The 27,036-nt window shown below is 36.8% G+C and overlaps 1 protein-coding gene and 1 long non-coding RNA gene across 5 annotated transcripts in view; both read right to left on the bottom strand.

Moving 5' to 3' along the window:
* LOC141365867 (uncharacterized) overlaps positions 1 to 7,373 on the bottom strand; it is a 41,771-nt gene extending 34,398 nt beyond the window's left edge. For 2 of the 3 annotated variants that reach the window (XR_012370821.1, XR_012370819.1), the window contains exons 1-4: positions 7,219 to 7,373; positions 6,881 to 6,937; positions 6,658 to 6,789; positions 1,445 to 1,522 (exon numbers count right to left, since the gene is read on the bottom strand). This is a non-coding gene — a long non-coding RNA (uncharacterized lncRNA). The remainder of the gene's footprint in view (positions 1 to 1,444; positions 1,523 to 6,657; positions 6,790 to 6,880; positions 6,938 to 7,218) is intronic. The other variant, XR_012370820.1, reaches the window with a different exon arrangement.
* A 585-nt stretch (positions 7,374 to 7,958) lies between these two features.
* Positions 7,959 to 25,223, bottom strand: rgl3a (ral guanine nucleotide dissociation stimulator-like 3a). Of its 2 annotated transcripts, XM_055212281.2 has the most exons (18): positions 25,078 to 25,223; positions 24,763 to 24,956; positions 19,646 to 19,935; positions 18,899 to 18,937; positions 18,340 to 18,509; positions 18,090 to 18,250; positions 16,900 to 17,148; positions 15,179 to 15,282; positions 14,968 to 15,052; positions 14,181 to 14,252; positions 13,130 to 13,216; positions 12,991 to 13,023; positions 12,687 to 12,808; positions 11,930 to 12,025; positions 11,699 to 11,825; positions 9,517 to 9,813; positions 9,322 to 9,436; positions 7,959 to 9,239 (listed from the first exon to the last, which is right to left on the bottom strand). In XM_055212281.2, the coding sequence occupies exons 2-18, from the start codon at positions 24,940 to 24,942 to the stop codon at positions 9,103 to 9,105; spliced, it is 2,364 nt and encodes a 787-aa protein (XP_055068256.2). In that variant the 5' UTR covers positions 24,943 to 24,956; positions 25,078 to 25,223; the 3' UTR covers positions 7,959 to 9,102. The 2 variants fall into 2 exon arrangements, with proteins under 2 accessions (XP_055068256.2, XP_055068257.2); XM_055212282.2 differs by lacking the exons at positions 24,763 to 24,956; positions 25,078 to 25,223 and adding an exon at positions 23,251 to 23,553.
* Positions 25,224 to 27,036: the final 1,813 nt, after the last annotated feature.

Here is a 27,036-nt window from a genome sequence, read left to right as displayed (position 1 = left end):
TTTTTTGCACCGTGCATACATAAGACTTTTTCCCCTTCTAGGAATTTATTTTATCAGAAGAGAGACCTGTCATGTCCGTGATATAGTTTAAACACTTTTTAACTACTAGTTGTTCAGTTTGGTACACAGTATGCAGAGTTTCTGATGTGGTTGTCATACCTGCATTTTGCGGGAGTTATTTCGGTTGTAGAATGCGGTTGCCAGTCCCGTAAATTACTGAACTATGTCTGTACAGAACAGGATTAAGCATTAAAAGGTGAACTGACAAACGAATTAATATGTAGTGTGTACGGGACCTTTGTGTAATCTCCTTTTAACCGAAACAGTAACACAAAACAGGCTGTGGGGGTTCTCCTATCAATGTGATGTCAAATTGATGACGGCCCAACCATAACCGCTCGCAGACTCCGCCTCCGCCTCATGCAGGGCCAGACCAGACGCGGTAGACGTGGCAAGTGTGAGTGATTTAAGTCAATGCAAAGACGCGAACAGGCATCCTGCGGCGCAGTACTCGCGGCGCGAATGATGCGGTAAGCGCGGCGCAGATGGCACGATGAGTGCAACGCAGATGCCGCGGTGAGTGCAGCGCAGATGCAGCGTTCCGCGTGAATTCAGGGTTGCCGTGGGAAACACGCGAGTTGAAAAATCTAAACTTTGGCGGATTTCCACGCCGCGTTAAACAATCAGGACCTTGCTGTAGTAGTGACGTGATTAGAAGAAGCGAGCGGAGTGGCGGAGTCTCAGCGGAGTCGCAGAAGCCCCTCCCATGACGCGAATTTCCACGTGAATGTCTCAAATGACTAGAATTTCACGCACAAATGAATTGAGTGAACTCAAATGTTCAGGCTTCCAACTACGTGCGAATAGCCCGTTTTGCCGCCTCTATCGCGGCTGGTGGGAATGCACCATTATGAGCGCATAGTTCTCAAATCTTTTGCCAGAGACACATGTTTTGATGTAGTCCAAAGTACATGTGTAAGCACTCTACCCCCTACTTTGCATAAATTGGGGAGAGGAACAGAAGCCTTCTTTGGATTTAAAGAAAAACGTTTTTCATTGCAGCCACAAATGGCCATGTTCAGCATCATATAATGAAAGATCTGTGGTGTATTTTGATCTGAAACTTTACAGACACATTCTGGGGATAACAGAGACTATTTTTTATATTTCTGAAAACACCTAGGTTAGCAGGCCTTTAATATATTGGCCCCAATAATCTGTCTCAGACCAATAATGGGTCGACTCCTACTTCTTTCTGCAGGTGGACAACAGAAAGTCTGAGTTTCATAATGATTTATTAATTTTGGTTTAAACTATCCTGTTTTAAAGTCATGTTTACCCTTGAAACTCAGTAGAAAAAGCACACACACCATTAGCTACATATAAGCTGAAGTTTACTAGATAACCCGATTTATCCATTAGATAAGCATCTGTGTCCAGTTACCTGCAGCCGACAACCTGTTAGCCTCCTCACGTGTATGGCCCAACACAACACTAGGCCTTAATACAGCTCAGTCCTGACCTACATACACACAGACACACACATGTTAATCTTACAGACGTGATACTGATTAATAAAAGCAGTCTAAGCAACGAGAAAGTAGACTCCTCTCATTTGAGTCAAAAATGCTTGCACTTTAGCAATCCATTAGCAATACTGTGATAACCAACCACATCTTTGCATGTTAACTCTAGTTTTATACGGGCAAAGTTATTAAGAAAACAATGGTCAAGGACAGAAAATAAATGAATTAATTTCATTCTCTCCTTCCCAAATATTGGGCAGTTAGAATGTAACAATTTAACGTATAAAGTAGCCTTATATTTAAACAATAAAATCACACACATCAAAGAGGAATGAAGTTTTAGTGCTTGAACAAAAATGAGAAAAGCAATAGAAGTATTAAAAACTTGTTACACTGCATATCAACCTTTTTTTGTTTTAATTGTAGTCCCATCTCTGCTTTAAGTTAAGACTACAATATTTTTCCCTCTTGGAGCAACAGGTGGTCTTTGTTTTATTAGCAATAACGTTATGCACATAAATTACACACATTAATTAAATGATTGTCTTATGAGAGACGGTTCTGCATATTCCTGTAGCTCGACTGGTAAAAGCATTGCGTTAGCAACACTAAGGTTACGGGTTTGAGTCTCAAGAAACCACATACCGATAATCTGTTTCGCATTGAATTAAAGCATCTGCCAAATGTTCTGAACTCCATAACAATCTCTTAACACACAAACACACTTAAGAAATGCCTTATTTGGCATGATGTAAAAGGCGGTGTGCTGTCTTGAGCTCTCCTCATGTAAGCGTGTGTGACTCAGGGAATCATCATAATGAGTTACAGAGCTTCAAGTCTACAGCCAAACAAATCCGCTAAACACATTGCAGAGCCCGAAACGACCAGCAGCTGTGGGGAGGAAACTCTCTGACTCACAGGAACAACAATATAAGTCTGTTTATACCGGCACTTGTTCACCCATGCCTGCTGGAATAGATCAATGTTTCCCACTGCTTTTATCGCTTTAATCCGAACACCTCCGCTGACAGGAGGTGCGGACACGTGACAGAGAGCTCACATGGGGCCGGACGCCATTGCAGTGAGTCAAATGAGAAAATGCCTGAAAACGTAAAGGTCCACACACAGTTACATGCTGGATTTGTCTAAGAACATATTCAACAAACAAGGCTTGAACTGTAAACCATAATCTCCTAGATTTTGGGCAATTCTGCAAAATTTGATTGTCATACATCATGTGATCCTGTATAAATCAGTGGTAGAGCATTGCATAAACAACGCAAAGTTGCAAACAGTTGTGGGTTCGAACCCAGGGAACACACAAACTGATTACAATGTATACCTTGTAATGCACTGTAAGTCGCTTTGGATTAAAGCATCTGCCAAATGCATAAATGTATCAACATATTTAAAGATGAAGTTATGAGAAGTAATTATGCTTTGCAACTGATCAAATTAAATCATAACCATGCCAAGACATGGCTTTTAATTTCATGAACCTTTTTCTTTTGTAAGACATATGGATCTTGCATTTGTAATTGGAAAGAACCGTCTGGCGTGGAATTAAAATAGATCTGTTCTAGGAAGTATCTAAGCGGTGTGTTTCCAATTAGCTTTGGTTTCAAGTCCAGGCGAGACACCGGAGAGACAAAATAGCTTAAGTAGGTTAATCAACAACACCAGGAGCATGGGCAGTAACAGAGTTTGATTCTTGTTTCAGCGTGGGTTACTGGGTCAAGAAAGGAAGAGGGAGTGGTTAATAGCCCCAAAGTTTGGATGCGTGTAAGGGTGACATCATGTTCCAGAGATTAATACGTTGGGTAAATGATACACATGGGTTAATGACAAAACAAGCTCCTAAATTTTTTTTAATGGATGTAATGCATATGTTTGAATAAGGAACATTTAAAATGTTTGTTTCTTGAACAACATTTCAGATTTTTTTCACAAAATTTTGATATCCCACTTGTCAAAAATGTCAGTTATCAAGTTATCAAGATAAGTTTTAATGTGCTACTTGTGTTTTGCTGAGTGTTTGTTTAGGCTATTTGGCATTTAAAATTAATATCCTGACATTCGTTTAAAATAGAGCCCGACCGATAAAGGATTTTGAAGGCTGAAACCGATACAAATGTTTGTTGGTTTTAAAATCCGATATTCCGATATATCGGCCGAAATTAACAGATTTCCCTAACATTAGTTATTTGTAGTTATTTATGAGTTTTAACTAAAATAATATGATATTGCATTTTAAAAAGAAACTTGTGTCTCGTGACAAACTAACCATGAACTCACTTAACCGTTGTTCTCTCTGCCCAACTCTGGCTGGATCAGCAGGTTGCAGGATGTGTGACACGTTATACACGACAGGGAGGTTGTAGAGTGCCCTCTGGTGGACAAACTATACAACGGCAACACTCATGACACGGATTTTTTTAAATATTCATTTATCAGCCATTATGAATGCCGATACCGATAGTTTGGAAAATGCCTAATATCGGCCGATAATATCGGCCTGCTGATATATCGGTCGGGCTCTAGTTTGAAAGTGTAAAATAACTTTAGCATAAAACTAACATTTGAGAACTATACAAAAAAACAATAATTTAAAAACAATCATTTTAAATATATATATATAAATTATACACAACCTTAGCTGGCATCAAAGCGATTAGTTAAATTATTAGCTGCTTAAAATTATTTAGCTTAATGTTTTTTTATTTCTGAGAGGAATTTACAGCAGCTGCACCCTTTGACTTTCTGGTTGCACCACCTGACCTCTGCAATGAATTTAACACATTTAAGAGATTTCTACTATAAACTTTGATCTGCAATATCAAATTCATAAATATACTTTTTGAATACATTTAAAATGTGTTTGATAAAATATAATTCTTTATCATTTTACACTGGTTATACCTGACCCATTAAATTAAAGAAACTTTTTTTTAGAGAAATCTACACATTTTTATAGGAAAAGTTTCGAACATAAAATAATTCTTAAGTATCTTATTTTGAATTTTTAATGAATTAAACACAATTTTTTCCTTAAAGTCTAGTTGAAGTTAAAATAAAAAATTTATTTTTTTTGCGATGTATTGTGGTATTTTTTACAAATGACTTTTTTAGAAATTCACTTGCCCTCATAATCTTTCATCAAATATGCAAATCTCCATATGGTATGGCGGGTGGGCGGGGTCCGGGAAAAGATTGCAGCGATTAGCAAATAGCAACATGACCCAACTTTAAACAATCCAATCAATTCTCAATGGGCGAATTCAAGTCCAGCTCTACATTTTTATTATTTCAGAAGCCGTTTCACTCGGATATACATCACCATGGGGAAAATGAGACAATCGCTACTTCTGTTTCATGCCGACTTTAAACTGCTAATTTGTACACTGTAGAAATTTGCTGTAATAATGCAGCTGTTTACCAGTAACTATAGATTTAAATTTATTTTATTTACTAGCAACAGTTTAAACATTAACAAGTCTTTGTCTTTACAGAATAAAACTATAAAATAACAGCCTCATGTAAAGCATTCTGGGAACCAGAAATCCTCATAAACCGTTTTATTTTTTTTACTTCAGATTTTGTTTCCCAGGGTGCTTTGCATGAAGCTATTTTGGTTTAGTTATGTAAAAGATAAAGACTTGTTAATGTTTAATGTTCATTTAACTTTGAACAAACTGTTGCCAATAAATAACAAATTTAAATCTACAGTAAGTTACTGGCCAACAGCTGCCAGTAATACTGTAATGTATACAGAATTTTTTTTTAAAGTGTATGGACAGTTGCCCCACATGCCATTTTACAAGTTTGAGATACAGACATTTTTTTTATTATTATTTAAAAAATACTGAAAATGTATTTAAACTAAATAGGTTTTATAGAAAAAAAAACTTATTTTTCTAATGCCCTGATACAAAAGTATGCATGAAATGTCATTGACCCACATACACATTCATGCTTGTTTTATTTTATAATGAGGACATCTAATAGAGTTCATACATAGTTTCTGTGCCCTAATCTAAACCTTACCCCTAAACCTAACCATCATAGAAATCCATGCGCATAATTAGATTCAAAGACTTGTTGAGGTAATGAGGTCACTATTTTGATCTGTTCAACAAGTTTCACTATATTAGTTTTGGACCTCACAAATAAATCCAAAGTTGTACACACACCCAAAACCACAAATACGTACAAATTATAATGATATTTACGATATTAAGTGATGATCAAAAAGCCCCATTAAGTGATATTAAAATCAATATTTTCATAACTGTGGTTAATTATGTCTGCCCAGTAGACATACCAGACTAAACGGAAAAAGTGAAAGAAAAAACAAAGCATTCCTTACCCTTTGTCTAAAATGTGGAAATCTGCAAAAAGCCTGGATGCTTTATAAAGATTGTTAAAGGAAGGAGTCCTGTCAATCTGGACTCTTTTTGTCTACATTTTCCTCACGATTTGGTTCAAAGTTAAACATTTTAAAATAACACATTTAGTTATTTACATATGTAGTTTTTTGTTATTTATAATTTATATTAGTATGTTTAATATAGTCATATTATAGTATTGCCTTAGCAAGCACCACTAACGTTACGTCATAAAATATAAAACAATACACTGGCACCATGATATTTTTGTGTAAAAACATAACTTAAAACTTTAAACCATACATCATCAAGGTTTTTTAAGATCACAAGAAACATTTCAGTGGTTCTTGAACAGTAATGTAAATGTAGGTCACCACACTACACTGTTTTCCTAGTGACTAACACCGGGCGGACATCGTTAAATAGTCTTATTAGCGTTTGGTCGATTGCCTTCTATGCAGCTCCCACAATAACCACACATGTGTAAAACTGAGACACTAAAGAGATGCTGAGTTTATATTTAATACCTAAAAGCTCACTCGACTGCACTTTGCGTATGGCTGAAATCCAAAGACCTCAGGGACTGATTTCTGTCAAGCTAAGCTAAATGTAAGGTCAATCTACAGACCGAGAAAGAGCTAGGTGTAAGTGGTGACATGAGGTAACAAATCTATTGATTGTTTTAAACACAACATAGATAAACCGAGTCGCAGTAACTTGATAAATAGGTACAATTAGCAACTCACGCAGGTCGTCGTTCCCTACTTTGGTTCAAGACGGTGCAATGAATGAAACTTTGCTTCCCTCTGCCGGATAAACTGCAGTAGGCTGTAACTTAGGCAAGGCCTCGTGCAGTTCCAAACGACAGCGGCACGTCACTGAGATAAATAGAAGATAAATAACAAAACGTGTAAAAAAAAAAAACGTGTAAAATTTGTGTTTTAATGGTTGTCTTCCTTCCTTACTTACCTTATACTTTTATCATCTTGCTGACATCCATGAATGTTCAAGTTACTCTTGTTTATACTAGCAATACAAAATAATTAAATAAAAAAAGTTAAATAAAAAATATATAATAGTGTAGTTCCTCCATGTGGGGGCGCGGCGAGCTCAGAAATATATTACATTTAAGTTGTTTAGGCATGTACATTTTTACCAAAATACAATGTAATATTATTTATCCAGAGCGTTGATACAGTGATACAAAAATGATAAACTCGTTTGTCAAAGCGAAGCTATCAAAGTATTCCAGTAACAGTTAATCTGATTGGTCCATCTGGGCGAACGCTGCTAAATCTGTTATTCACCTGAAAAAAGTGAAGTCCGCTGGCTTAGATATTTTTAAAATTAAAAACATACATTTGTACACTAAAATATATTTACGCATAATATATGCAAAGTATTGTTACACAAACTAGAAACCTCTTTGTCAAACGCGAAGGTGTCAAGAAGGTTTTCTAGAAATCTGATCGAAGACCCACCGAGTCGAGATGATTTTGGCTAGAAGGGATACAGCAAACGCAGAAATCTCGCGAGATGTTGGGTTTAAGGTTAGGTTTGGGGATAGGTTAGGATGAAAACAGCGGTTCTGGCTAGATAAGATACAGCTACGACCTAAATCCAGTGACATGTTGGGGTTAGGGTTAGGTTTGGCGGTCCAGGAGGAGGATAAAAACATAGACATATATATGGATAAAAATGTCGCTCATCCGACGCGATTTCGGCGTTTGCTGTTACCCGTCCAGCCACAACCAGTCGAAACCGCATCTTCACAAATTAAACAAACCTTACCTAACTTAACTTCATCTATTTAAAACATCCATTTAGTTTTTAATTATTTTCTTTTTGTATTGCTTTTCTGAAGAAATAGGTCATAAATCCTAGCTCTATCTATAAAGGTCCTATGTAATGGACATACATTTTTGAAAAATATATAAAAATTATTTTAATAAAAAAATGACAAAGACTCACAAGAAATGTACTTGTAAACAACCAGAAGGAATTTGTTTAAAATCCAAGAATGTCAAAAAAAGAAAAGGAGACAACATTAAATGTCAAATTATTTTTATTATTACACACAGAACAAAAAACATACATATTTAATGTATTTCAGTATGTTCATGAGTCAGAAATCATGGCTTTCTGTGCATTTAAAATTCCGATTAACTTTCCATTTGGCATTAAGCCTGCCCTACTACTTACCAACAAACCATTTAATTCAGACCAATAACTTAGCTGACTTACTTGAACTTTCACAAAACACATACTTATTCATCTCAATGAGATATACATCTATAGTGCACAGTGCCCTTCGGATCCCATGTGCTCAGAATGTCAGAAGATATCCAATATGGATGAGTATCGTGCATTTACTTGACACGGTTACAACAACATTTGTACATATACAATGTTAAAAAGAGAACATCATCCATTATTCACTTTGTAAAGTCGTGAAAACTAGATTTTAGTAAAGAAACAGTTTATAAGTTTCAGATTATTGCACATAAAATCAGCTAAAAATGGAATAAAAGCAAGAGCCGAAAGAAAACAGCACTATACAGAACAAGACAAACAAACAAACAAAATTTCAAATTTAATGTGCACATATAAAATAAAATAAATACTCTAAAACTGAAATGTGGCAAACCATTAAAATATAGTAATTAAAATAATCTTTATTAAAATCCTAATATAATATTAATATTATAATAACTTGGAAAAACCCTAAATGTATATTCAATATATTCCTATTAATAAATATTAGCTACATAAATCTCTGTAAAGGTTTGTATTTATGTAATATTTACAAAAGTGTTTGTCAACCTACAACATATATGTGACCACCCATTTCAAAGCGAGATCTCTGAATAAACTGTCAGTAGATGTGGCCGTATATTGCATTTTCCCCTGGTCTTCATTTCGGAGTACATTAATATGATTCTCAGATTCTTTCCTCAGCCCTTTTAATCGGTGAATCAGATCATTCTTCATAAATTGAATATTTTTGGCACACAGGTCAAACAATGAACCCACCAGTCTGAGCTTTGACATCCAGTAGTCAACTTCTTAATCTGTGTGCAGAGGTTATCTGTTTTGATGCTTCATTGCAAAGCCACCTCAAGCGAGTCGTCCATGTGGTTTGATAGCCAATGTGGTCTATAATGTTAGTCACCTGTAACCCATACAGGTGCTTATTTGCGTCCCCTTAGGCTCCAGGTTAAGCTGGTAGCTCTGCGGTGATTTTTGAAACGTTGGCGAAGCACAAAGTCATAATTGGCAGTGGTGCACATGGCATAAAAGACGTTGGCTTTTTCTGGTATCACCAGCTCTACAAAAGAAAACAAAATCGAGTTATGCTTTACATTGCAAAGTAATGTAGGCCATACACTGTAGAAAATCCAAAAGTTTACCTTTATCATTGGAAAGCACTTGTGTGAGACTAAAATCCTTGCAGTTCATGTCTTCTAGGTTGTGTTTTTCCAGGGCTCTCTGAATCACCTGAGCTGTCTTGTCTTGACTTGTTATCTAAACACAAAACGTTTGGACAGTTTTAATATTTGGCCCAGTAACAAACTCCAATTTAACGAATGTTATTCTTAACTTACCAAAATACTTTTATAAAGGTTGCCATTGTTGCCAAATTCCACGCTGACCCTGACGATACAAGAATCAGCAACCTGCTTGTTGTACAACGGCTGTTGGAGAGGAGGAGATGACGACGAAGATGATGATGATGATGAAGACGATATTGATGACAGTGATGAAGCAGATGACGTAGTGGAGGGGCTGTCATGGTTCAGCGCATATAAATCTGCTCGTAAGGATCTTCTAAATGAGGAAGGTGGGGTCAGAGAAGAAGTGGGCGTGACTTCTGAGATGTCCTGACAAGATGCAGACGGCGACTATGAAAGAGAGAATAATGAACAGTCCATTAAAATAAATTATCAGACATACGCCGTCAAATCGTATTAGCAGTGAAGAACAGACGTTAAAGAGTCAAAGTTTTGAACTTACTTAGTGTCAAACTTAATCACGCATTTGTTTGTTTGCGTGTTCAACAAAACAGATTGCGTGAAGCGTAAAAGATATGTCTAATATAACGTCACATACTGGCGGTCTTATCTAATACCCTGTGTTCTTTCAACCTCATTATTCGTCACATCTTTTGTTGACAGTGCAAACATGAAATACTTTATGACTGCAAGTTTAAAGACATTTGTTTTTTTCATGAGAAAAGAGAACTTTTATGAGTTTGGCCTTATATATGCATTAAAAAAAACATTAAAAAGCAATTTATACAAGCAATTTGTACATACAATGTAATATCTTTAATACACAAAAGCCTGGTTTCACAAACAAGGCTCAGCAAAACTATAAACATGCCTTAAAAAAAACGTTACTGGTGTGTATCTTAAGACAAATCAATGGCACTGGCATATCAGTGTGGGTTTTTATATTTTTTTAAGTGTTGGGCAAAGATTAATTACGGAGCCCCTAAGGGGACAAGGAGCAAAAAAGTTTAGTTTTGCGTGCGCACGTGAAACTATTGCGTTTAGTTTCGCCTGCGCACGTGAAACTATCACGTGCGCACGTGAAAGCGAAAGTTACATGTGCGCACGATAAAGTTTCACGTGTGCATGAGAAAGTTTAACATGCGCACGCGAAACTAAATTTTATTTAATTTTTGCTCCATGTCCCCTTAGGGGCTCCATAATTAATCTTTGCCCACCACTAAAAGGTTTCACATGAGCACGCAAAAGTTTCACGTGAGCACGCTAAAGTTTCACGTGAGCACGCCAAAGTTTTTTCGTGAGCACATGAAACTAAACTTTAGATTTTTTTCACTCCAATGTCACCTTAGGGGCTCGGTAATTAATTGCAGTAGTCGCATACAAAATAAAAGTGATTTTTTGCATAACATATGAGTGTGTGCTGTTTGTAATTATTATGTATACATAAATACACACACATTCATGTATTTAAGAAACATTTACATGTGTATATATATTTATTTAGAATTTTATATATTATATATTAACAATAAAAATGGAAATATAAATAAAAACGTTCCGAAATGTATATGTATGTGTGTGTGTTTAAATATACTTAATAATTACACACAGTACACACACACATATTAGGCAAAAATGCACTTTTATTTTGTATGCGATTAATCTTTGCCCAGCATTATTTTTTTTAATTCAAGTGACATCATAAACTTTAAATAAATCTTAAAATGTACTTCTGCCCTTGTGGCGATCATTCTCTGATGAAGTTAGCTAGACAGATTGCGTGAAGCATCTGTTAGCCCCGCCCTCTCTAAATGGCTGCTGGCAGTTCCATTTCAAAATGAAATGTCTCGATTTCTATATCCAATCAATTCACAGTGGAAAACACAAGTCACTACTGCTACTTTCCTTGTGTGATGTCACAATACAGAAGTTAAGTCGATCGCGACTTCCTGTTCTTTGGGATATGTCAACAATGCAAAATGACATAAAAATAATACAACTGTGCAATGGTGTAATCATCATGCAGGAAGACATATTGTTGTCATCCGACCCAAAAATCTTAAAAAAGCGAATGACACCATAAAGACAATTTTTTACGTCACTTCTTCCGTTCTTCAGAACATATGGCTACGGAGTAAATTTCCCTTCCCTCTTGGACTTGACTCATGTAAAATGACAGAATACCTCATAAAGTTAGAAAGAGGTCTGTCCTTTTTTAGAGAAGATGCTAGTATCTGGTATATGAAGTAGTCGATGCTGCTCTTTAGTTTCTTACCAGTGCTTTGTATCTAAGGAGTGAGATGTTAGGGCTGCTGAGATCTTCCATCTCTGAGCCACTGGAGCCAGATGAAGATAGACTGATCTGATCACTGAGAGTCTTCTTGTCACTGCCGGACAGCAAACTGTAAAGAGCAAATGAGAAACAATTTAGCAAATTCAGCAGGGCAAAAATGTATATAAAGCGAAACATTTTTTTAACCGCATCTCATAAAATATTAGTACTCACGAGGTCAGTTTTTTGGAGAAAAGTCGATGGCCCCAGGCGTTTGGAGAGCTGGGACACGGATCTACTGGGGGCTCAAGCTCTCTTGACAACTCATAGCTGATGGGTAAAAAAGATAATTGGTATCTAAATATCTGAGATCATAATCCCACCCTACCCACAGCAGCAACATCAATGTCATTTAAAGTGCACATATTATGCAAAATCCACTTTTACAAGGTGTTTGGACATAAATCTGTGTTGGCAGTCTGTGAACACAGCAACCGTACAATGGAAAAAAATCACCCTCATACGAGGAGCAGTACCATTAGACAAGCTGTTTTGATTCTCTTGTTAATGTGATGTCACACAAACAAAGCCCCGCCCACAGCCATTGACTGACTGGTTGATTTAACCCAAAAGCGTTTGTTAGCATGTTGTAGCACTAATGCGGCTAGCGATTATATTTTCTCAGACTGTTTTCACAGGAATCAGATCTATTTTTAACCAAAAATGCTCACTGTCTCTTGGTAAGGGAGTGAGGAGCTGTAGCTCATGTGCAAGGTACACAAATGAAAACGGCACTTTTGTGCTCCCACCCAAATAGGGGTATTTTTGACATGCTATAACAAATTATCTGTCTGACATTTTGAGCTGAAACGTCACGGACACATTTAGGCACACCCGAGACTTATATTACATCTTGTGAAATCGGCATCGATTGATGCTGATGTTTTTTTTCTTTATTTGTATGATACACAGACCATGGAAAGCATCTCACCTCTTTTGGTCAGAGAGGGGCAAGCTGCTGTTGATCCAGGCAGTGATGTGAGGTTGTGACTGAAGTGTGTACTGAGCACATGATGCCTGCAGCTGTCTGATCTGAGACAGAATCTCAAACTCCTGAACACAAAGAGGAAGAACAAAAGAAAACAGTGTAAAACAGTGTAAGTTACAGAGCATAGACATCATTTTGGACAAACGCTAATAGAGCATTGCATGTATCTGTGTTAGAGAAGACTGAATTCCAGAATGCATTGCAATGAACTCATACTACTGTGTATATAAGCAAACAATTTACTTACTTTTCTGCGCTTTTCAAAGTTAATGAGACCGCCCTGTGAGCAGAAAAGAGAGAAATCAACCACAATCAAATGATGTCTATCTTAAAAAAAGAGACCAATTTACACAAAAGATTAATTTAGATCTGACGGAGCTTCTCACCTCAACATTATCGCCTAGTGCCGTGTCCAACATGGTGAGAACGGTCAGGTAAGTGCCCAGGTACGGCACCTCGCCACTGGATGAGGTCTGTCAAAACATCAACATACAATATAAGGCCAAAGAGTTGAATATTTTAATATTTGGGCAGACATACGTAAATACACATAAACTTCCGCTTTAGTGCACATCATCTTTTTCCTACAGCTAAAAGAGGCTTTGTGATTTATGTGATTATAAATATCTCACTAAGAGGAACACACCGTTTACTGCTTATACATTTGATGGCTTTCTGTATCAGCTAGCATTATTCCTATATGCTTTATATGATTCCAATTCTCGGATTATTTTTATACTCGTTTCTCGATTCAACTCAATGAATATAGATTTAATACAAATACTATATTTATAAAAATGAACAGTGAACATAAGTTTACAAGTGGGTAATTAATAAAAAAATTTAATAGCCACAAACCTGTATATTACACTTTTTTATTTCAGGTACACTTGGGTACATTAAAACAGAACCCATCTCTAATTTTCAAATGCATACAATTATTTTAAATACAATACAATTTTGTTGCAAGATAAAAAATGCATTCCTTGATCAGGTTATTTCATTTTTAAAAAATCGATTCATGGCCTTTGAGAATCGATTTTTAATCGATCACGTAAAAATAAAAGATTAATAGAATTTTTTTTTTTTTTTGCCCAGCCCTAATTATAATGAGATCCCCTTATGACATCACAAGGGCAGCCAAATTTCAATTACCTTTTTTTCACATGCTTGCAGAGAATGGTTTACCAAAAGTTACTGGGTTCTTATTTTTCTTATTTTGTAGGTCGATAGAAGCACTGGGGACTCAATTATAGCACTTAAACATGGAAAAAGTCAGATTTCCATGATATGTCCCCTTAACATAAATAAATCTATGTGCTTTTCTGTAGATTTGCCATGTCAACCACCATATAAGAAGATAAGATGTCATTTTAGTGTAAGTAGCTAATGTAAAAATATTTACTTTTTTATATAAAAGCTACTGATCAGTCTTACCATAACTTTAGATGCAGGGCTGATTCCTGAAGACTTTGGTGCAGTGTCCACCTGTGATTCCCGGTTTTCTTCCTATCGCACACAAAAAATTTCATGTTAAAGTTGGGGTTCATATTCACCCGGTTTCACAGCCAAGGCTTAAGGCTAGTCCTAGAGTAAAATACATGTTTGAGTTGTGTCAACAAAATACCTTGCACGTACAGATCTTAAAGGCATGTTTATAAAAAATGCTTAAACACTAAGGCCTAGTCCTGGCTTAGCTAAGCTTTGCATGTGAAACCAGGCATTAGTTACCTGAATTTACATTTATGCATTTTAGCAGATGCTTTAATATTAAGTGCCTACAGTGCATTCAAGCTATACATTTTTTATTTGTATTTTTTTATTATGTCAGTATGTGTTTTTCCTCGCTTTTGAACCCAGAATCTTTGCCCTGCTAATGCAATCCTCTACACCTGTTTGTGAGCAAGATGTGATAAAGAGAATTGTAATGAGTGCATTTTTCGCCTATCCTCATATTGATTTATCCCTCACACGCGAGCTAGAGATTGAAATATGGTACGAAAATGATTAGATATTGCCTGATAGGGTTTTTAATAGCAGCTAGAGGATGAGTACACACCTGAATCTTATCAGTTTTCAAACACTGCTATCAGCTCTTATTGGATGAAACGCATACTGGTAAAGCAGCGGGAGCACGCATTTGCACGTTATACACCCAGTTAGGTTACAGGAGTGTTTTGAAGGTCAAAAAAAGTTGTGAAATGGATGAATCAATGACCCATACCTCTACAAAGATTTCTCTGTTGGTAAGCACACAGTTCTCATCAGGAAAGGTTTCGCAGAGGTTATCAAAAGTAGCCACGCTCTCCCTGTAATGAAAAATTTGATGTTTTTAAAATGTATAAATCAAAGCTATTGTAAAAAAGTGACTGTGCGTAACATAACAATGCAGGTTTAGCAGTTATTTGTGCATAATGTATATCAGAGATGTCTACCTGCTGATTGCTGCCCAGGTTTTTTTTAGCCGGTAGATGGCATTGGACTGAAGTGCAGATAGGATGGCTCTTAAAGAAGAAAAGTTTTTTAACTGATGGCACTCCTGTTGTAAAAATAAACAGCATTGTTAAAGCAAACGGACAAGAAACTGCAAATAGGCCACATGCATACTAAGGCTAAACACGGTTGCCACTCCTAGCGTTAACAGATTGCTTAATCCTGTGCTGTATATGCAAATTTCAACTATTTATGGGTGTGACAACAACATTCCATAAATGCGTTAGTCCTGATGTCAGTCTCTTTTAGACAATGACAGCTCATCTGCGGTGTAATGTTAGAAAAAAATTATAGTCAAAAAAATATGTACCCGTGGCTGTACAACTTTGTACCTAAACAGTTCCTCAAAGGTACACACTGGTACGTAAGAAAGCGGATTAGCACCTCAAAGATACATTATATTTATATCTCAAAGGCACATACCGTACCAAATGTATACATATCTGTACCTAATGGTACATATTCGGACCTTTTAAAAGGGTAGGCTACTGCCCCAGTGACAGCTGAGGTACTGTATTTTTCGGACTATAAGTCGCGTTTTTTTTCATAACTTGGTTGGTGCTGCGTCTTATAGTCAGGTGCGCCTTGTAAGCCAGTATGAATTAATTTTGACATTTATGAGGCAAGAGACAACATTACCGTCTACAGCCGCGAGTGTCCGCTATATGGTGCTTCTGTATATGTAATTTAATGGATTCAGTGATGCGGAATGACGAGTCTGCGAACTTCACACTAGTTGGTTTGTTCGGTTAATTTAGATTATTCAACCTTCCAGGTAAGTTCTTTATGCAATGGTTTATCGTTTAAATAACTGATAATATTACTTTAACGTACAGACATCTATTCAGCCTGTTGTTCTGTCTGCTATTGTTGCCTTTCCAGATTAAATGTCTGTTCTTCGGCTTGGATTTTGTGAAATAATTTTTTAAATAAACGCGATGTATAGTCTACTGGTCACTTATATATGTTATTTCGTCTTAATGACGCATTTTTGAATGATGTGGCTTATAGTCCAGAAAATACGATACATATTTTGACAATTTTTATTAAATATTTTGACCATGGTTTTTGCCTTCATTCTTTTTTATAGGGAACTGAAGCGTTTACAGGAAAGTGTGGGAGAATTGGACATGACCTTGGTTGGATTCAAACTCGGGTCGCTGTGAGCCTGGACCACAAAACCAGTCATATGGCTTAATTTTATGAAATAATGAGATTTATAGATGATGAAATAATAAGCTGAATTAAGAAGCTTTCCATTGATATATGGTTTGTTAGGATAGGACATTTTATGGTCGAGTTAAACTATTAAAAAATCTGGAATATCAGAGTGCAAAAAAATCAAAATATAGAGAAAATCGCCCTTAAAGTTGTCCAAATGAAGTCCTTAGCAATGCATATTATTAACAATAAATACATTTTTATATATTTACGGTAGGACATTTACAAAATATCTACATGGAACATGATCTTCATATCCTAACGATTTTAGGCATAAAATATTGATAATTTTGGCCCATACAGTACAATGTATTGTTGGATATTGCTACAAATATACCCAAGCAACTTATTACAGGTTTTGTAGTCTAAACCATGTGCACAGACCACAGCACAACAGCTTCAACATGTGTCCATTTGGATTATTTTTAAGCTTTATACACACCTGAGCCACTGTGATCCACTTCTCAATAATCTTTGCCCTTTGCGTTGGACTGCTGTGAGGGCAGGATGGGGAACTGGAAGGGGAGCTGGCAGGCGGGCACAACAGTGAGGTGATCACACAGTTAGTGACGGCATTAAACTGAGCGATGGTGGCACGGACCGTTGGCGCTAGATTTCGATTCTCCTTCTTGTCCCTTTGAGACCAAATGCAGCCGAGGCAGTGAAATGGAACTACTTTAACAAAGAGCTCCTGAAAAATGAAAGAAAAAAAGAATAAATTAACTTATGTCCAAAAAAATGTCAGTTTAGCAAAAATGACCATTGACCGTTCACTTGTGACATCACTCAGAATAAATGACCATGAACTTGTAAATAGCTTCGATTCTATTAAAACTTTGGCGTTATTGCCGATGACACCAAAATACCGCAACTCGAAAGTACAGAGCGGTCGACTCCCGAATTGCTCTTGTGGTATTTTGCCGCAAGTCAAACACACCTATTCTGTCCTGTCCTCCAAACAAACATACCGCACCATTATAAAAGAATGATCATGTGACTTTTATGCACGTATGACCTGTAAACCATTGCAGTTTAGCAATGTATTCCTTTTTAAATTGACTGAAAAACCACCTCATCCGAGGTTTAAAGCAACACTAAAGAGTTTTTGCTCTTTGCTCCCCCTACAGGTTGGAAGCAGAATTGTCCATTACCACTGTCGTAAATAATTTAGCCTACTGCAGCATAGCTGGCTCTGATTGGATTGTAGGTCTGCCATAAAGCAAGTGTTTGTAATCTTCACTCGAACTACAGGACCGCGGCCCGACGGTTGGAAACTTCTTTAGTGCGGTTTTGGCCGATAGAGGGCTGCAAAGCGAATGTGAAAGTGCCGTTCACCCTGTTTCGAGTGGATGAATGACTGAAACTTTTTTGGAAACGTTATTTAAAGGTAAAAAAAAGTGTGACATATAGGAGTTTATCCGAAATTGTTGTGTTTTCATTTGCCGCATTTTCAATTCGCCATTTCAATTTCCACAATTTAAAGGGAGATGGAAACGCAGCTAATGACTCCTATTGGGTAATCAGACAATTTTCTTATCCAGGAGAAAGCCAACAGACAATATTATTCTTAAACATCAGAAATACTAACAATATTAACTTTTCCCAATAAAAATAAAAAATCTGGACACCTACAGCGTCCAACAGCGTGAGCTGCTCTGCGATATCGCGTGCGGGGAAATCCAGAACATTTCCCATCTCCTCTGTGTGCCGTCTTTCCTCGGTTTCTTCACTTGTGGGCTCAACTTCACCGGCAGTAGAGGCTTCCGCTGATACGCAGCCATCCGTGTGCGTGTCTGTTGATGTAAACATATTTATTAAGCTCCAGAAAGAACACACGCTTGTGTGGGTATGCAGGCTTCTGGAGTCATTGTACGATACTAACCTTCTGCCTGAAACGTTTTGAAAAGAGCTTCGGCTTGATGAGCCAAACGTCTGAAACACAAGCGATGTCGCAGATTAACACACAGCTGGCGCAGAGCCTGGTGATCTGGTGGGTCCCGGAGGTCTTCGCGATACTCTTCTAGCCACAGACGGATTAGACGGGGCAGAGTGCTAAACATAGACAAATACACTCCTTGTAAGCACATGGTGATAATAGAATACTTGGAATTAGAACGAATGACTAAGATGGATAACCTGTTCGAAACCAGCTTATGTAAGCGACAAATAACTTATAGTCAGCCAGTTTATTTATTGGTAAATAAACCAAGACATGGTGATCAAGCAAACTGTTGCGAATAAAACACATGTTGGATGTATGGGAATCTTAAAATTTTGCTCTGGGTTTCATGAAATCTATGAAGTTTCCTTAAGATTTGAAGTTAACGTCAACTATAGTTTATAGTAGAAATCAAACAACAATATTTGACCATTCCACAACTGACCAATCAAAACCAAGCATTCTATAGAGCTGTTAAATAGTTTTAATAATAAAGACCTACCTTCTGACATTGTTGTCCAGACTGGGGTCCCTGTCGTTTCTACAGAGACAAATGCACAAAGTAAGAATTGAGAACATTTGAACAACATAAAAGTAGTTTAGACAAGGAGTAAGATGATTTAAAGGATTACTACTATAACTATTTCAGGTCATGTTTTGCGCACATGGAAACCAACACAAATGTCACAAGATGTTACGCGCTTTCAAAGCCTATTATCTTTATTTATGCTTCAACCGACCACAAAGGAGAGTCCTCTCCAGGTACAACAAAAGCAGTGGTGACGTGGGACTAGTCAAGTGTAACCTGTTCTGCAAAAAGATGTTCGCTGAACTGTTTGGTGTGACTGCCATAGATATTAAAGGGAAGTCTTGGAAACGCTAAGAAAATCTGGTATTCAGTTGAGGTCATATCATTTCCAAGCATTTAAAAAATGTGCCAATTATCATATTTCAGTACATATTTGAGCTATATCTGTTACTGCAGCTAGTAGATACAGTAAAGTATGACACTACTCTCATACAAAGAGCTCAGATGCAAAACCCTCTAAGTGCATCTGACATGTTTTCTTGTAAAAAAACAAGACTCTTTATCCGCTGTAATTTAATATTGGTCTGTTTCTCATACAAATCTTTAGATTATTTGGGTTCTACATCAAAGGACATTGCATCCTTTTAGATGGGTAGATGAACACAATTTTCGAATAAACAAACCCTTTAAATGATAAGTCTATGAGTGCTTACTGCTCACCTTTGAAACAGGAGCTTTATGAGAGCATCTGTGGATGTAAAGGCTCTGTACGTGGAGAGAAAGATGTGTATGTAGTCTGGGTCGGGGCACTCTGGGTTCACCAGTTCTGTCACCAGTCGTTCCAGAGCGGCCGCTTTAAGCCTGCGGACTTTGAGCGTGCGGTACTGCATAAAGCCACTGGCACAGTCGATCTCCGTCACGTCCGGCACGGGCTGAATGGGTTCTCTGTGAAGAGTGATCCCATAAACGGCCCCATCCTCTACCTCCTCTCCCCACTCCTGGACCGGGTCCTGGGAAAATAGATAAACAGACAGAAAATCACTATCACGCACCCGGCTGTTGCCCACTTGGAGGAAGGACCTAACTATCTCAACCCAAGCATCTTTTCATCAACACTTGACTAATAATAGTAATACTAGGGATTTGTACCTTATTCTATTTATATACTGAAAAACAACAAAAAATGCTATATACACTATGCAGCAGACTTTTATCCAAAGTGACTAAAGCTTATGGTTATACTAAAGCGTACGGTTTATTATTAGCCGTTGAATTCTGCTTCTTATATAATCTATCGATTTTTCTGTGTTTTCCCCTACATCTATTCATGTAAAGCTGCTTTGAAACAATTAGCAATTGTGAAAAGCGCTATATAAATAAAATTGAATTGAAAAATTGCTAATATGGTAGACTTCGCTTATTTGATTCCTTCTTCTTATTTGTAAAGCACTCATTATAGTTATGCGTAGGTCCTACGGCCATCGTCCACGTCGACTTAAGGGCTCGTTATAGTCGTGCGTTGGTCCTACGGCGTAGCAGCGACGGCGTAGGTTCCGCGTCGGTTTTCATTTATACTTTTGCGTCGTCGTCCGCGTGGACGTGCAAGCACACGCGTGGCCGCTGGTAGGCAGTATCCACGCGTGTAACCACAGTAGCAGCACAAACGTGAAAGAAAAGAAGCCTAGCAAGTTAACCCACAAACGAAGAAGAAACAGCAACTTGTTGTGTATAATTTGAGATGACCAGCAATGATGGAAGTAAATAAACAGCGACTTTTGATGCAGTTTGAGTTAAATCACTCCTCAACTTGGCTCATCTTTACAAACGGAAATACCTATGACGCAGTTTTTTTACCTGTTGGAGGGGTTCTGGTGGACCAATCACAGCGCTTGCGGTCCGCGTACATCTGATGCGCTGTTAAGTTTTTTTGTGAGTTGCGCGTCAGGCTATGCAGAGCTACGCACAGGCTACGGATAGCCTACGGTGTAGAACCTACGCACGACTATAAATCGCCCTTTACACATGCAGGCAGTATCCACGTGTGTAACCCACAGTAATGGGCGTTTCACACGGTACACGGCAACCGCGAGTGTTTAGTTATTTTTCAATAGGAGACTTAAGGGGATGGATTCTAGCAGACCAATCACAGCGCTTGCAGTCCGCATAGAATGGATGTGTTGTTAAAATAAAGGTGCGCGTCAGGCTATAGCGCCTATGGCATAGCCTAGGGACTATAAATAAGCTTTAGTCCCTTTGGATAAAAGTCTCTGCTGAATGATTAAATGTAAGTGTAACAGGTTACACATTCAGATTTTGCTGTCAACAACCAATGGTCATCATTTCAGTCATGAAAATAAATTTTTTCCAGTTCAACAAAAATGCTGAAACTGCAGTGCACTTGATTCAGTCAAATGCGCTGAAATCGCAATGTTCCCTGACTGACCAACATACCACCCGCGCAGGCCGAGATATACAAAACAGGGATCCTTGGGAAAATGCAGGCAAATGGGTAACCAAATTACAACGCACTAAGCACGCTTTATTTTTACTGGCTTGCGAAGACTGAGATTTTACATTAACTTTACATTTTTGGACTTAAACAAGGTGTACAAACCATGTAATGGGCAAATATAGCTTATATTTTTTTCATAATAATATTTGCCAGTTTAAGGAAGTGGAAAAGGCTTTACTTTACAGTATATGTGGTAAAAGATTTTTTTGAGATTTGACACTAAAAAAAGACTCGATAACTTCCTTCTAAAAATCTCCCTCTGTTCTGTGATAAAATAAAACCTGAATTATTTGTATAGGAAATAACGCATCCCTCGGGGAATACCAGTTGTGGTGAATAAAAAACCTGATGAGTTAAACAAAGACAAAGACAGACTGTGACATTTTGATGTAAATAATGTTCAGTGTTTTGTCTCTCAAAGCAAACAAGTGTTGTTTTTCAGCTGGTTGACTGATTTAAATGTGACCAGCATTAGATGACCTCATACCAGCTGGCGTGAGAACATACTGGGCTAGCACATTGGTGCCATCTCTCACTGATACTTGTCAATACTAAAGAATACAAACATATCCACTTGTCATGAAGATTTCGGATTACCACTTTGTTTTTACACAAATGTATATTGTTGTGTAAGTTAACTTTACAGGGTCACATATATTAACCACTTGATCTAGAAATATTGATGCATACTGAAAATAATTGTAAAACAAATTGGTCCCTATAGCTGTCACAGGTGTCCCAAAGAGTTTATACAGTACTAGTACCTAAAAGGTACATAATGTACACAATGTAACAAATGTATCCATATTTGTACCTGAATGGTACATATTAGGACCATGCCCAAGTGACAGCTTGGGACCATTTTTTGACCATTTATTTTTCTGACAGTACACATTTATCCTACATAATTTCGTAAAAAATATTCATTTCTGTATCTGAACTACGTCATAAAAACATACAAGATTTCCTTCAGAGGAAAGAAAGACAAGCCTTAACAAGTCATGGTAAGTACATGCTTTATAGAAACTCCAGTCAAGCAAGACAGAAAACTTAAGTGGAATTTCCAAGCAAAAGCCCACGTCTATCTGTGCCAGATAAAATAGTTTAATATTAAAAAAATAAAAAAATTACAAAACATGATGGGGGAGCACGAGAGGTGTAACAGGTCACCTGTAAAACAGGACGCATAAAGCTGTATGTAAATGGCTCGTATCTACAGGTGGGTTTGTCAACAAAATCAAGACTGACTCCCAAGAGAACCCTAAACTGAACCACACCCACTCCTATAAGACTTAATTTAGTTTAAGAAAGCCAACATCAAATCCAATCCCAGAGAAACAAAATACTGTTATAAGTATACTACTAAGTATATAAGTATTTATAAACTGTAGTAACATACCTAGATACTACAGTCTTTTTTCCAATAATAAATATTAAAGTATACTGCATTTATCAGTTCACTATTTAGTACTATAGAATACTATAGTATACATTAACAAAGAGTAGTAATTACTATAATATACTAACAGTATACTACAGTTTACTAAACTAGACAACAGTAAATTTATGTGGGACAGTTTTTGTTAATGACATAATCCAGTGTGACACCATAGCAATACTGGGAGACCTGGAAATTGGGTCACCCATAAACCAAAGGATATTTTGCATTTTCAATGGCACGAGAACCAGTGTTTGAACACACTGCGCCTGCGCGAAACTTGCTAACAATACAAACATTATCAAGCCATTATATGATATGTAATATATTTAATATAAAAACTATAGGCTAAGGTTACTTCAGAAAGTGACTTACCATCGTGAACTCCCATTTGCCCATTTTGCCGCTTTCTCCTCAGCCGTATTCAATCAGTTTAAAAGTTCAATCTTTCCATTAGCGCAACAAAAATTTTGTAAATCAAAATCCCCCGTCGGTTGGTGTCACGCCGGACTGTCATTCCAAGACACGAGCTGAAAATGAATGACTTGGCGAAGCACTCTTTATTCAGGATTTTATTTAAAAAACTATTTTATTTTGTATTTTTTATTATTTTTGATGGTTTAGGCAGGATGTTCTTTCGCTCTTCGAGTTGTCTTTACTGCAGCCAAAGCACCTGTCAAACAGCTTTAAACGGCCGGTGGGCGGGTCTTCCTACGTATTCTACAATGAGGACGTGCCTCATGAATATTAACTACATTACGTGATGATTGGTTAAATTATAGTCGGGAAACTGACTCATTAATAAACATCTGTAGTTTTGCATAAAGGTTTATCACATAAGCTGCATGGTATTTTTTGAAAAAAAAAAAAATTATAATAATTTAAAAATGAATTAAAATTATTTTAAGGTAAACATATTATTGTGATGCCACACTAATTTATAACAAATAAATGAAGACATTTTTACATTTTACATACATACAAATATATATATATTAATCTCTCATATTAATATAGCATTAATCTAGATTAATCTCATACAAAATAAAAGTAATTTTTTGCATAACATATGAGTTTGTGCTGTGTGTGTAATTATTATGTATATATAAATACACACGCATTCATGTATGTATTTAAGAAACATTTACATGTGTATATACATTTATTTATATTTTTATACATTTTATATTATATATAAATAAAAAACTATATTATATATATATATATATATATATATATATATATATATATATATATATATATATATATATATATATATATAAAAACTATATATATAATTCTATATATATATATATATATATATATAATTTTTTTTATTCATTTTTTTTTCAGTATGTGTGTTTCCTGGGTTCGAACCATGACCTTTTGCACTTGTAAATTTGAACTAAATGAACATAGTGCTGCTGATACACTATGGTCTATTCACGAATGCAGCTGCAGCCCATTATATTTGTGAAACGTTTTCATGCAAGGTACAAATGAGTCAGAAGCAGTTATACTGAACTGTGAATGAACAAAGATGATAACTGAACACACTCATAATAACAAACAGCAGATTGTTGGTTTCAGCATATAAAAAGTGAGTTCATTAAAAGCTCTCTGTTCTCTCTGACGTAGATCTGAAAACGCCCATCCCACGCTCACGTAGCCACAAAAAGCAACAATGGGTGCTGCACATTACTGAACTGTCTATTGAGAGACCACAGTCATTAACATGAATTTACGCACATCCACTAACAATACCACTTATTTCTGACAGAGGTCACATGCTGGCTGATGTGTCCGCAAACAGCCGGCCCGGGACTCACAACATTTTCTTTACATAAATACAAAAATGTTTGCTGGTGTTTCACCACCAGAACTCACTTCACTCTGTTCCTCAAGATCCAGCAGATTAAAGCTCATGAGCCAGACACCGGGCTCCTCATCTGTCTGCACATCCACATGATGCCCAGCGTGGCATAACTGATGCCTCATTCTGCCCAGTCGTGCCCGCAGACCTCTCTCTCCTCCAGACAGCACCAGAGAGGATCTCATCTTACACATGTATCTGCAACTTCCTCCAAGAGCAACACATACACTTCAGTTTTTAAGCATAATAAATAAAAAACAAACTACTACAGGGCTATAATTCTGATAAAGCATTAACCCTTATGAAAAACACAAGGGTGAGCTACTTACTGTGAATGATGAAGTGTCTGTTTAATAGACAGGTTAGCTCCTAATCCATGTGTGCCCCCTGCTAAAATTTAGGAGAGGGGAGGACATCACATTCCAGAAAGATCCTTTATGATCTGATGCAGATTTCACAGTTTGAGGTCTTCTGAGTAAGTGATATAAACTGTAGTAACCCTGCATTTCCCATCTATCTATTCATCATTATACGTGCTGACTAACAGGCACATTTTGTACACATAACTTACTGTCACAATAAACGTATTGTCTACACAAGTTAATGAGCTGTCATTTTGGTTAACTCCACTCACTGCATCCTTTCAACCTGTCCTGTTTCTCACATTGCTTTGATGTGCATTTTAAATAGCGATAAAAATACAGTTCAATGAGCTCGTGTTTATTTATCTGTAGGCTACAACACGTGACACTGTAAATAAAACACTACAAAAAATTATATCGATCACAGAAATGCCCCAAGCTCATCGATATGTCATTTTTTATTTTTAAAATTCAAGACTGGCTTTAATCATTTTAACATTTTTATAATAATATAACATCTACACATTTCACATACAAAAAGGATTCATATTGATCTGGATTTGAACATGCGAATCTCACCTTTCTTTCTAAACGTCCGAAAATCTGAATTTCTCAGATTTATATCCCATGTCGACACAGTTTAGCATAGTTTAAACCACAAAATGCGCGTAATAGGCAATATTAATTATTGTTTAATACGTGGGGAAGAAAACATTAAAAGGCCTTGACACTGCAGCCACGCTACGTAAATGTGCACAGGTGTTACGTTAACTGCGTTTAACTGAAGCAATGCGGCTGTCCGTTTTTGTTGGTTTTGTTTTAATGCAATATATATATATTTCTTATGAAAAAACTGAACTGAAAATATATTTTGAGACGTTATTTTATTACATAATAAATATATTTGAGTTACACCAACGATTTGTCAGAAATAATCACACATTGCAAAAGTGATTAAACTAGCGCATGCGCAAAAAAGGACCTGCAGACTTCATGAGGAACTGCGCTGAGTAAGAACATGAAGTCAAAGTACCGCGAGAATGATACGAAAATACAAGCTTCTCGCGAAACTATGACGTCATGTGTCGATCGTTTTGCGCAGCCTCCAGCGTTAACAGATAGAAGAATATTGGACGCACTTATGTTAAAAATTAAGTTTCAAAGCGGCCCAAGAAGACTTGCTTTAATACTTATCAATATAACCATTTTGAAAATTAACCATGTTTTTTGTGGTAATGATTTACCTACAGTAACCATGTTTTTTCTACCACAAACAACCATGCTCCTCTGGTTATACTGTTATTTGTTTCAGTGCCTGTTATATAACAAAATCAGACAGGGCAAAGTGTATAATCAGAATACCGGTACATAGAAATGCCATTACATAATATGCTTGAGAAAAATGAATAAGAACCACATTCGATGTAATTTGCCTATATATAGGATGTTTTGTTATGAAACAATTCTAAGGGGACTCCTAAAAAGAGAAAAGTATTATGTCAACAAAGATTATTCTAATCTGTTATGACAAAACATTTAAGATCTGAGAATTAAAGGAAGCCGCATCTTTTTCATTCGGGGAACCCAGGACCAGTACTTTTCCACTATGAGAATATGCAGTAAAGAATGAAAGGATTCGCTGCAGGACATTTTTCAAATTGTTCGCTGAGATGTTATCTTTGTCTTATCGTAAGTACAGTTGTCACCTGAGGAATAAGGTCTTCAGCAGGTGTCACGTTAGAATCGAGCCGTGTCTTTTGTCACGTACGTTAAACCAGGCCTGGTACGTGGCTCGCAGCTGGACTGGGAGGCAGTCAGGAATTTTGTAAAATGTAAAATATGACTTTATCATACATGCTGTTGCAGCAACCATATCCAATCTCACAACAAAGCACAACGCTTTAAATGATCTCTTAATGGGAACAT

This window comes from Misgurnus anguillicaudatus, chromosome 8 (genome assembly GCF_027580225.2).
Source record: "Misgurnus anguillicaudatus chromosome 8, ASM2758022v2, whole genome shotgun sequence".
Classification (NCBI taxonomy): domain Eukaryota; kingdom Metazoa; phylum Chordata; class Actinopteri; order Cypriniformes; family Cobitidae; genus Misgurnus; species Misgurnus anguillicaudatus.
The sequence above is the reverse complement of the archived record's forward strand: the minus strand, read 5'-3'. Positions and strand labels throughout refer to the sequence as shown.